General features: G+C 29.9%; 1 protein-coding gene across 1 annotated transcript in view; it reads right to left on the minus strand.

Moving 5' to 3' along the window:
• The window catches only part of LOC148300758 (diuretic hormone receptor-like), a gene marked incomplete at its 5' end in the record, with an annotated part of 77,799 nt that overhangs the window by 9,177 nt on the left and 55,828 nt on the right, over positions 1–12,794 (minus strand). The window contains one exon of the mRNA XM_088274346.1: positions 8,990–9,156. Coding sequence (XP_088130472.1) covers positions 8,990–9,156 — 167 coding nt within the window. The remainder of the gene's footprint in view (positions 1–8,989; positions 9,157–12,794) is intronic.

Here is a 12,794-nt window from a genome sequence, read left to right on the forward strand (position 1 = left end):
ATAATGTAACAATTTTTTTTGGTAATAATGGTGTAATGTAATAAAATTGTTTCCTAATAATGTAATATTCCAATAAAATGACACTCGTAAGCATGTAGGAAATTCATATAATTCTAAATCTATATTTTAGGATGTACTCTCACACATAGAAAAATGTTTTTGGATATTAAGGAATAAAATGGCATTGGAACAATATTTTTGAAAAATGATGTCATGGTGATATCAGATTTAAGTTTTGTACTGATATTTCCAGCCTGATGATGTCGGTTACGACGAAACCCGGTTGCTGGTCAAATAAAATTCACGTGGAAAAAATTACATTGTTGTTATTTTATTATATGGTGATATCATATAACGTAAAAAATTATATTTAAATAATATATTTGATATAAAAATAAATTAATTTCCTTAAAAATTTCAAAGTAATAATCAGTTTTTTTTTTCCAAAATATCACAAAAATGCTCTTTTGTTAACACGCTTACCCCTCTGTTTAGCAGCTCCTGAATCACGTGATTTTTTGTTTTTGTTGTCAAAAGGTGTTGATTCTTCCCATTTTAATTTTTTAAAATATGCATCAAAAAATGATTCCCCATAATGCCCCATAACTTCCCGTAATGTACGTTTATGCATATTATATACGTATGTAATTGCATTTAAAAACAATTACATACCTATATAATATGCATAAACGTACAAATATGTGCTTAGCTTTAGAACATCGCACATATATGGGTATGTTCGAGTAATAATATTGTACTTAAATATTCCCTCACGTAATAAATAGCTGTCCCCCTTTCCAAATGTGCCACGTCATATTTAGGAAAAACGTTTTGACATTTAGGGTATGTTTCATGACATAACGACCCTTAACTTGTGTACAAATCGTTAGCCTAATCACAAGATACATCCTGTATATACACTTATTGTACTATATAAACAAGGCGAAAAATATCCACGTACTCATAACAATAGGTTTATTGCATAGTTGAGCCAAAATACAGGATGTTAAGTTAATATTTATTTGTATTTTGAAAAAATTATAATTGTATGTTTGAAAGTACAAATATTTAATTTTCTCCACTATTAATTTATAATTTTAAGTAAATTAGAATTTAATAAAAAAGTACATGATGAATTAATAATCACAGTATTCATTTGATTTATTTTAAAGAAATATTCTTGGAAACCTCTATTAAAGAGTGTACTCTCAAATATACAAAGTCAGTACTTGACTGGTTGCACGAGAAGCAAATCTTCGCGCATATTTTTTTAAGTATACAGAAATTTGTCGAGTAAATATTTATTTATAATATTTTTCAAATCCTTTTCTTTCGAAAACTTTTTTCTATTCCAAACCGAGTATTTATTTCGAAGATTTTTTTTAAATACAAAAACGGTGTTTTAAACAAAAAATGCCTTGTTGTACATAAAGTGTTTTTATATGACATGAATTTTGTCTAGCCTCCCATTAGTGTTATGATGTTAGTAAGGAAGAAACCCAGTCACTGGTCAAATAAAAAGTAAAAAACTATATGTTGTTCTTATTTTGTGGATAGATATTACCACGAAGTATAATAACTGCTGAATAAATTAATAAAACTGATACACCAACAAAATAATACATCCAAACATGTATACAACATATGTCCATGAAAATAAAATATTACTTCAATTTATATTTGAAGCACTTTCTTTGTGATTTTCCATTATATAATTCAATGTAACTTTGTTGTAAAATCACTATAAATATTTTATTATAACTTAATTATAATGTCTACTGGTTTCGAAGCCAACAACTTCTTTATCAAAGGATTAATTAATCAGCGGTTAGCTTTGCAACCGATAGATTGTATAATTAAGTTATAATAAAATATTTATAGACATTTTGAAACAAATTTACATTTTAATTATAAAATATTACTTTACAACATTTTGAATGTGTACTAGTATTATCTCCAATTACAGGAGTTATTTTCATATTATTTTTGACATCTCATCTAAGATGAAGAAGAATATGGAAGTCTGGAAGTCCCAGACTTCCATATTCTTCTTTATCTTTGATGAGATGTCAAAAAATAATATAAAATATTACTGTTAGAGTTTTGTGTAAACAGTGTTGATCTTGACTTTTATTTTACCGTTTATAGACCTAGTTTAAGTGTGAAGAAGAATAAAACCATATTTTATATTATACATAGAAACAAGGACGTGTGGATATACTAAATGTTTGTTATTTGTACAATTACAGTGGGTCAGAATTGACAATTATGTTGTTCGGTCGAGAACGGATCGATATATGGTCGTCTGTTGAACCAACCCCTACAATAATAGCACACCTATCAACCCTAATAGCACACTAATTGCAAAACGCAATATTGTGTCAATATTCTTCTCGATTACGTGACTAGAATAGTCTCGGTTATTCGACGAACACATTATATGGGCCTGTATGTGTGCACATATCGCTCACTCCTTTCAAGAACGTCATAAATAAAAAAACTTGATTTTTCAGGGGAAAGTTTTTAAAGTTTAAAATATAATACAATGTATTAAAAATAAATATCAAGCCACTTATTGAACTTTTTATTGGGCAACAGATATTTTTAGGTAAAACCTGAAGGTTTTTTTCCATTTGAAAAATATTTAGTAAATTAAAAAATACCTTTTCTTCAAAATGCAAAAACAACACTTTCTACCCTGTAGCGGGTAAAGATTAAGTTAAAAATATGCCTCTTTTGGTGGGATATAATACATTTTCTAGGCATTCCGAAAACACGCACAACTGAAAATTGACGATTTTTGATTTATGACGTTCTTAAAAGGAGTGAGCGATATGTGTCGCCGAATTTCAAAATCCGCCAGATCCAATTTAATAAGATTATGAAATAAATACTTTATCGGAATACGAATTGTGGGTTTTATTGTTTAAAATATTTATATAGGTACTTTAAAACCCTGCTAAAAATACTTAAAAACAGCGTTGTATTTCAAATTCCGCTATATACATGGAACTTACCTTCTGACCCATATCGGCCAATCAGAGAGCGGGGACAGGTCAAAAATTAAAATAATCGTCATTATCTGTTTGTGTCTCGTGTATTTTTTTAAATACTGAATAAAATCTTTAAAAAATGTGTAATTCTTTATTTCAAAATATTTTATCTAAAGAAAGACAAATCATTTGAACCTAAATGTTACACGGTGAATTTTAGATTTTTTTGGAAAATCGTCTTACGAATCTGGCGAATTTTGAAAATAGGCGACACATAACCTCGTACTTATAAAATGTACTGAAAATTGTTTTTCTTTTGCGTCGTTCTTTGGTGTCAAAATATTTTGACACCAAAGACAAAATATTTGTACTATATCCACTATCTCTTCCGACACACTGCCATCCGTGTAGCTCCAACCACTGATAAACTTGTGGCAGCTATGATTTAGTCATATTTTGTGTATTAAAAGCATTGATAACTGTATGGTAATAAAACACTCTCGTTATCATCCATTGTCAGCCATCCAAGAACAGTGTCCGTCGATGGTTGATGTTGTTGATGGTTGGTCCTTGAGTCTAGGCTTAATATGTATTTGTAATTATTTTAATGTAAAACCTTTCAACTATAAATTGTTATTGTATCTATTGTATGTAATGTATAAAATCTAGTAATTAAAAAAATATATATATATATATATATATATTGTGTTAACATGTAAGTATTTCGGCTCAACATATGCTATGCCTAAAGAGCCGTAATACATATAAATAAAAATAATAATAAAACCCTTATCCGCACCCCAATGATGCATAGGGCACTGCGTCATATAAACGCAGTGTTATCTTGATCGTTTACACATGAAGGAAAGGTGATCAGGCCTCCGCTTCAGGTACCAGTCCATGGTAGTATTGAATAAATATTATAGTGAAAAAATCACTAATATTTATTTTACCCCCCTTGGGAATCGAACCCGGGACCTAACCTACAGAATGGTAGCCGAGCGTGCTGACCATTACACTACGGAGGCGGACGAAGTCAACTGTCAAATACATATAATTGAAAATAAAGGGAAAAAAATGTTCAAAAAAGTGGTATTACACAAATTGAACAATGGATGAAAAGAAAAGTGTTTTATAATTTAGTCAGTCCATCTATGTTAATGTAAGATCTTCCTGTTTTTCTTATAACTTCAACCCCTTCCGCGACTATTAAATTTTCAGGGTTGACATCCTTTCTTTCAGCGATGTATTAAGAACCTATTGAAAGGCTTGACTTAAACAGACGGAAGAAAGTCTATCATCTATATTTAGCTGTTATAAGATGGAAATTATTGGCTTTCTAACAGTCCAAGTTATTTGATTTAGAGAATACGTCTTTAAAACCACGTCACAATTGCACTGATTTTTTGCCTTTCACGGCTTTTAAAATTCATGATTCTCTTCCATATAGGAATAAAGGAAAAATTAAAACCTTTGACAGTAATTTTTTCTGGCTTTGGAGATATTCATATGCTAACAAATTTAACCTAACCTGGTCGTGGCAGTCAATATTTCGTTGACACAATCTGTATCCATTTTTTATTTTAGTTTTACTTGGCAAATACCACTATTTCACTTTAAAAATAGTGGTATTTACCAAGTAAAATTTAAATTGAAAATGGATAGATATTACTACACAGTGACTGTCGAATCAATGAAACATGGAATAACATGAATAATAAAATAATCTGAGAATATTCACCCGTGATAAATAAACTTCTACATGATAGACAAGGCATTCGTCCACTATACTCAAATATATAATATGTATAGGAAAACAATATAGGAAAACACTGTAAGAAAAGAAAGTGGAGAAATATCTGAAGTTATGTTTTTTTTTTCTAACAACCGTTCTTTTCCTATGTGACAGTAACATCCTCACTTTGAGATATTTATGTCAGCTCAATCCTACTTCGATTCTTAAACATGATGTTTATTTTGTATAAACTAGTATTATAGGTGTCTCAACCGAGACAAATCTTTTTTTATACGAAAGGAGATGGAAGTCCTGAGAATTCAAGAGCCTATGACCTGGCGTTTGGTTGGGTTAAGCGATCACTATGTACACTTGTGTTACATTCACAATTCACTCACTACTTTCAAGAACGTCATAAATTAAAAATCGTCAATTTTCAGTTGTGCATGTTTTCAGAATGCCCAAAAAATGTACTATATCCCAGTAAAAGAGGCATATTTTTAACTTTATATTTACCCGCTACATGGCAGAAAGTGTTGTTTTCTCATTTTGAAGAAAAGGTATTGTTTAATTATTTTTTTAAACATATTTTTTTTTCAAATGGATAAAAAACCTTCAGGCTTTACCTAAAAAGATCTAATGCACAGTTCAATAAGTGGCTTGATATTTATTTTTAAAACATTGTATAATATTTTTAAACTTTAAAAACGTTCTCCTGAAAAATCTAGTTTATTTGATTTGTGACGTTCTTGAAAGGAGCGAGCGATTTCTATTCATTATAAAACATCCAATCTATATTAATTTTGAATGTTATATTCACACATCATTGTACGATTATTTTCGTATATAAACTGTAATTTTGAAATATATATTGTTTATAAATCATGCTTTCAATCTTTCTCCAATTCAACATACGTGGGATTCATTCATAAATAGTTCACATATATTTTTAAGAGAGAAATCTGCAGATCACTTTGTTAAATTGTAAATTGAAGTATCATCAGAAGGGTGAAGAATTGGAATCTAATGTCCGATAGAATACATCAAAAAGAAAGAAAGGTTGATTATAGATATTCATACACTCTTCTATTTTATTTTAATGTAGATTACAATAAGTGTCGTTCTTTTTGCACAACAATATCAAAAGCATGCAGCACACAATTCTTCACTTCAAACCCTTATCCACACCCCAATGGTGCATAGGGCACTGCATCATATAAACGCAGTGTTCTTGCTCGTTAACACATGAAGGAAATGTGATCAGCCCTCCGCTTCAGGTACCAGTCCAGGGTAATATCAAATAAATATAAGAGTAAAAAACTAACTTTTATTTATTCAACCCCCCCTTGGGAATCGAACGGTAGCCGAGCGTGCTGACCATTACACTACGGAGGCGGACAAAACATGAGTAAAATCACACAATACACGAGTAAAAACTAAATTTACTTGTGTTCGACTCAGAATAGGCCTCTATTCAAGTGACGATATACTTTCTAGTGATAATATTATAATAACTGTTTATTGAATATTTTGAATGTACGTTCTATAAAAATATGGAAAAATAAAAGTTACGAAAATTTCAATTTTAATATTTCTGTTTTCTAATTACCTAACAGATTTTCATTTTATCTTACATTCACCCATTTGTTTGGGTATGGATAAGGTTGAAATGAAAATAAAAAGTGAAAAAAGGTAAAATTAATTTGCCTAAGGTTTTCAATCAACTTGTATATCTCTACCCGAGAATCAAGAATATTTCAGCAAAAAGATTTTCGTACCTTTCTTTATCTTCTAAATCCGAAGTAAAAAATTAATCATCTATATTTTTTCCACTTGGTTCTTATTTAATTCATTTGATCTCTTAATTTATTTACCTTATTTTCATTTCAAATCTCGTTCCTTTCCTTTTAACCCACGTTCATTTTCTGAAATATTTTTTCAGTAAACATGAACTCTTGTGTGTACAAAAATATGTGCCAACGGATAAAAAGATTAAATTATTTCTCGTTTTATGTAATTTTGTCGAATTTGCTCAAAAAGTAATCGTTGAATATAATTTTATGAATATGAAATAATCTGATAGATTTCGGAATTAAAGCGTTGATTTTATTAAAAGAAAATCTCTGAATCTTCGGTTACAGGAGGTTTGTCAATAAATGTTGTAGAAGATTTGATTTTTTTAATGGAATATTAATTAAGGTAGTATATTTTCCGATTTTAAGACGTATTCTTCTTTTCGTCAGGACAATTATTACACCAACGAGTAAGCAGTACTACTACACGTTACTACCATAGCACCATTCACACACTTCTAGTATGCACTTCAACCTTGACCTATGCACGTTGTTCCGCAATCCTTAATGCACATTTGTAAACGGGTCAATCAAAAACTTATATCTTGTGTAGTTATAAATGTGTGAATAGTGCTATGGTAGTCATGATACTATACTTTCTTAAAATAAATGTATGCAATGAAATCTTGCATGTGTAATACATAGTGTATGTAGCGTTGTACATGATTACGTAAAATATTTAACTACTCGTAGTTCAAACGAGTCTTCTGAAAGTACCCTAACGCCTTCTTAAATAGCAACGATAGATTTATAACTAGCATAATAATGCACACACACGAACACACACATACGCACACACACACACACACGCACACACACACACACACACACACACACACACACACACACACACACACACACACACACACACACACACACAAATGAACGTTTCCTGTCCTTAAAATGTATTATTTTTACAAATGTGATTTTCTCAAGATACGCAAATATCTGATTTTCTTAAATCGATTAAATTATTATTATTATTTCGATTAATGTTTTACTTAGTAAATACCACTATTTAGTGGTATTTACTAAGTAAAACATTAATTAAAAATGGATAGATTTTACCACAAAGTGACTGAATGAATGAAATTATTATTAATGATTTTATTTTTTGTTTTTGACAAGGAAATTTATTCCCAACTGAGGGCGCCACCATCAGTAATAAACTTCAAATCTATCAAAATTACAACTTATATTTGAGAGAAATCCAACAACGGTGCTAGCATACATCTTCAAAAAAATAATGCAATATGACTGTTTAACAACAGGCAGAGAAGTGAACTTTTTCAAGTACATATTTAAAGTGATCATTTAAGCCAGCCAAATGCCAGGCCTGGAGCTCTAGGACGCCCAGACTTCCATCTTATTTGGTATGACGCATAGATGCTTTGTCTCAAGTTGAGACACCTATAATATATTTATATTGATAAATCATCCATAGGGTGTATAATTATATGTATAAATGTCTATTTATATATTAAATGATAAATCAAACACAGGTTTTTTGAGTCTACTAAGTTGTATGTTTCATATTATTTTATTGACGATCGTCAGCCCCGTAAATGTGCCAGATTTCCATATTCTTCTCCATATTTGATGAGATGTCGAAAATAATATAAAAAATAACTCATTTAATTGCAGATAATCCAAATTTGTGAACAAGTATTTGGACATACTCAAAAGTTGTATTTTATTGTTGAAAAATACATAAAAATCAATATTGTGACAATTGTTTCGCCTAGTTATTGTATTTTCAAACAAATGTAGTAAATAAAGTGGACTCAAAAAATCTGTGTTTTATTTAACATTTAATACATAAATTTAAACGGAGTTCTACAAATTAAACGTCAAATCAATAAAACTATATTAAAAATGGATATGTATATGTCAATTATTTTAATTTAAACGTACCGTATGCTTTCAAAAATGTTGTAAGTTGTATTTTATTGTTAAAAAACACAAAAATCAATATTGTTTAGCCTAGTAATGGCATTTACGAACAAATGTAGTAAATAAGTAAGCTCAATAAATCTGTGTTTGATTTAATATTTCATACATAAATTTAAATGGAGTTCTACAAAGTAAACGTCAAATCAATAAAATTATATTAAAAATGTATTTGTAAATGTCAATTATTTTAATTTGAACGTACCGTATGCTTTAAAAAATGTTGTAAGTTGTATTTTATTGTTAAAAAACACATAAAAATCAATATTGTGACAATTGTTTCGCCTTGTTTTGACATGTTCAAACAAATGTAGTAAATAAAGTAGACTCAAAAAATGTGTATGTGATTTAACATTTAATACATAAATTTAACTGGAGTTCTACAAATTAAACGTCAAATCAATAAAACTGTATTAAAAATGTAAATGTTTATGTCAATTATTTTAATTTAAACGTACCGTATGCTTTCAGTTCTAGATCGAGGTGACCAGTCCTTGGTGTAGTTGTAGTGGTACCTTCTTCCTCCTCCCACCGTCCTCTTGGCCTGCCACCTCTCCAGGTGATGGCGCATGGCATTCTGGACCTCCGTGTTGAGGAAGCAGTAGAAGAGGGCCACTGTGAATCCCTTGAACAATAATTGGAATAGCAAATCAGGAACAATGTCAGATTCAACATATAAAGAGAGTATCGAAAATTCATTGAACCATGGAACTGACATAGCAACAGAAGGATAGAAGTAGACTTATAGCAGTTGAAATGCGATACCTGAGATGAATGTATTGATTTTATTTTTTTATTTTTTATTTCAAAACATATTACATACACAAATCATAAATACATATAATATTTCCGGTGAGTAATTTCTATTTCTCATTTTGGGACATGGGATTAAGGTTAACAAGACTGGAACACAAATAACAAAAAAAGATTTTTTTTTAATAACCAAAACTTATACATGGCAAAATATAAAAACAATAAACAGGTATAATTAATAGGCAAAAGAAGCATATTTAAAAGAAATAAATTAGAAAACACAAGGTAAGAAGCATATTTAAAATACACAAATGAGAAAAAAAAAAAAACATAAGGTAAAAACAAAATAAGAAAATATGACTAATCACTACATATACATCTTTCTATAAAGTACCTTCTCAGATCATTTATTTTGGAACCCCGAATGGGTTTTATTTTATAAATTATATTTATTATTAAATTTTAAAATGTAGCCAGACTATGCAATGAATTATTTATCCGTGTAAGAAATGCACAATATCTCATAACATTTTACAAACGTTTGAGACATTACTATATATCATTAGAATCCTAGCTGTCCATCAAACCTCATCCCTTAGTTTTTTCCTCTACCTCCTTCCCTAAACTCCCTTTTTCCTTTGCCTCCCTTATCATCATCAATTAGCAATTTATCTTTTTTTTATGTTCAAGAATTATCTACCAGAACATAATTTAAAAATAAAACTTATAGAATTGGAGATAATCCTGATTTGTGAACAAGTATTTCGACACTCTCAAAATGTTGAGAACTCAGTTTGTTTAAATTTAGCCTTTTTTGAGATTTCCTTTTGCAACGTTTGGAAAACAAAAAAATACGGTGCTATATGCTCGTATAGCTAGTATTGTCTGTTAATGGTTCTTGTTGGGCAAGATTTATGCTTTGGTCCGTGGATTAAGCAACTTTTCCATTTGGCAAGGATAACAGACATACAAAAGGCGAAAAAAGGACACATTTAGGTTTATTCATAGCTATTCCGCGAGAACAATGATAAGTGGAAATGGTAGTGCATTCAACATATATACTTGTACATGGAGAACATCGCTAAGCTTCTCCGATTACAAAAAAATATTTTTTACTTAACAAAAAAACATATTAAACATGGAAAAAAGTTTCAATCAATATTGAAAGTACCCTAATAGTAGTAATACATAGTCTGAATTTAATGTTTTAGTTCATTTGACTACCATGCTGAAGGTCCAAAGTTCTATTTCCTTCTTCTTCTTCTTCTTCCTTCCTTCTCTTTCAAACCCTCATCCGTACCCCAATAGTGCATAGGGCGCTGCATCATATAAACAATGTTGTTTTTTTTATCGTTAACACATGAAGGAAAGGTGATTAGCCCTCCACTTCAGATACCGGTCCAGGGTAATATTGAATTAATATTACAGTGAAAAATCACTTCTATTTATTTGACCCCCCCTTGGGAATCAAACCCGGGACCTCCAGAAGGGTAGTCGAGAGTGTTGACCATTACACTACGGAGGCGGATCTGCTATTGTAGGTTGGTTAAGTGATCACTTTACATACTTGCAACATTCACCATTCTACCCATGATTGACAACCACATCACTCAAATTTTCCGAACTATTCGGAAATTATTTGGATGCGCTCAAAATTGTTTGAATATTTAATATTACCCTGGACTGGTACCTGATTCAGAACAGAACTGATCGCGTATATAGAACTGAACAACTTTAAAGTTTTTTTTTCATATAAATTTTATTTTACCAGTGACTGGGTTTCGTCGTTATCGACATCGTAAGACTGGCATGAGGCTAGACATAACTGTATGCAATATACACAGCACAGCAGGGGTCGAAAACCTTGATTTGATTTATTTTCCGACAAAATTGAAATTGAGTAAATTTAGTAAAGATAATAATTTCATATGAGTAATGGTACAATTTTGTGACAATTTTTTATGTATTGTACTTATGTATTGTACTTATTGTACTTATGTACACAACAAGGTTAGGGATAAAAACCAACATTTTATATAAATTTTTCTGGCAAAATTAATTTAAATTGACTTACAATGATTAAAGAAAACCCTTATTTTTTACCACTTGAGTTTTATTATAGACTACATGTTTCAGAAGTTGAACTTCCATCATTCAGGTCTGTATAATAACTAAAATATAACATATAAAATTGTTCTATAAATAAGGAGAGGGAAAAGTTAGGGGGAGGGGGTTAGTCAAGGGGCGGAGTTTGAAAACAAAGGAAAAATGGAAAGCAAAGGTGAAGAATTTTTAAAGAATATATTATTTAATAAATTATTATTAGAATTTAGGTTTTTTTGGATTTCTAAAATTTCAAGATAATTCATAATTTGGCCTTTATATGGAGCAAGGTGTGATAATTTTTATTTATGAGAGTGAAATGAGTGATTAGTATCTATTATGTGATTTGCAAATTCGAGCAAAGCGTTTATTTGACTTAATTTAAATACCGTATTTTAATAATAATTTCATAAAAATTATGTTAAAATTTTATGACACAATTGGTATGCATTGTACTGAATTATATATTTCATTATAAACGAACTGAATTGTAAACAATTCAATGTTATGATTGTCAGTGGTTGAAAACTAACCTTTCATTTAAAGCAATCAATATTGCTGTCACGGATCCAATATATGGCGCCAGTGAAACTAGCCTTTTTAATCCGTGTATTGTTTTTGATCCTGTTTTATATTCTGACCATTGAAAATAGTTGAATACCTCTATTATATTCAGTGAATTTTATTACTGATGCTAGAATCAAATATAAAAACCTTATTACTTTTTTGCTATAAAATAATACACATATAGCTCTAGTTAAAAATGTATGGAAATTAAATTTTTTAAATGAATATTCATGTTTCAAACAAATGTTCATTTTGTCAAATGTCCTTAATACAATATTATAATGTATCCGTCAAACTTTCGAAGAAAAATGTAATTTTTTGGAAATAATCGATTAAGCAATTAATTCTTAAGATAATACGTATTATAGTATTGTGTAACAGATTTTGTTTTCAAAATTTTCAAAAAGCTTACTTTTAATTTCTAAAATGTATGTTTATTCTTTGGATTTATTTATAATGTACCTCGTGATATTACGAATATTTAACTGAATAATATCATTCCATTTCATTCATTTTAAACCCGTATCTGCACCCCAATGGTGCATAGGGCACTGCATCATGTAAACGCAGTGTTATCTTTATCGTTAACACATGAAGGAAAGGTGATCAGCCTTTCGCTTCAGGTACCAGTCTAGGGTAATATGGAATAAAAATTGGAGTGAAAAATTCAATAATGTTTATTTGACCCCCCTGGGAATCGAACCCGGGACCTCCGGAACGGTAGAGTGTGTTTGAATAATATCATCACAATATAATTCATACTGGTTTACTTTGCTGTTTACACTTTCCATGCTTTTCCATATTATTAATTAAAAAATATTGCATTAATTGATTTGGCAG

Source organism: Brachycentrus maculatus, unplaced genomic scaffold (genome assembly GCF_059751285.1).
Source record: "Brachycentrus maculatus isolate JH-2025_06_01 unplaced genomic scaffold, ASM5975128v1 h1tg000659l, whole genome shotgun sequence".
NCBI lineage: Eukaryota > Metazoa > Arthropoda > Insecta > Trichoptera > Brachycentridae > Brachycentrus > Brachycentrus maculatus.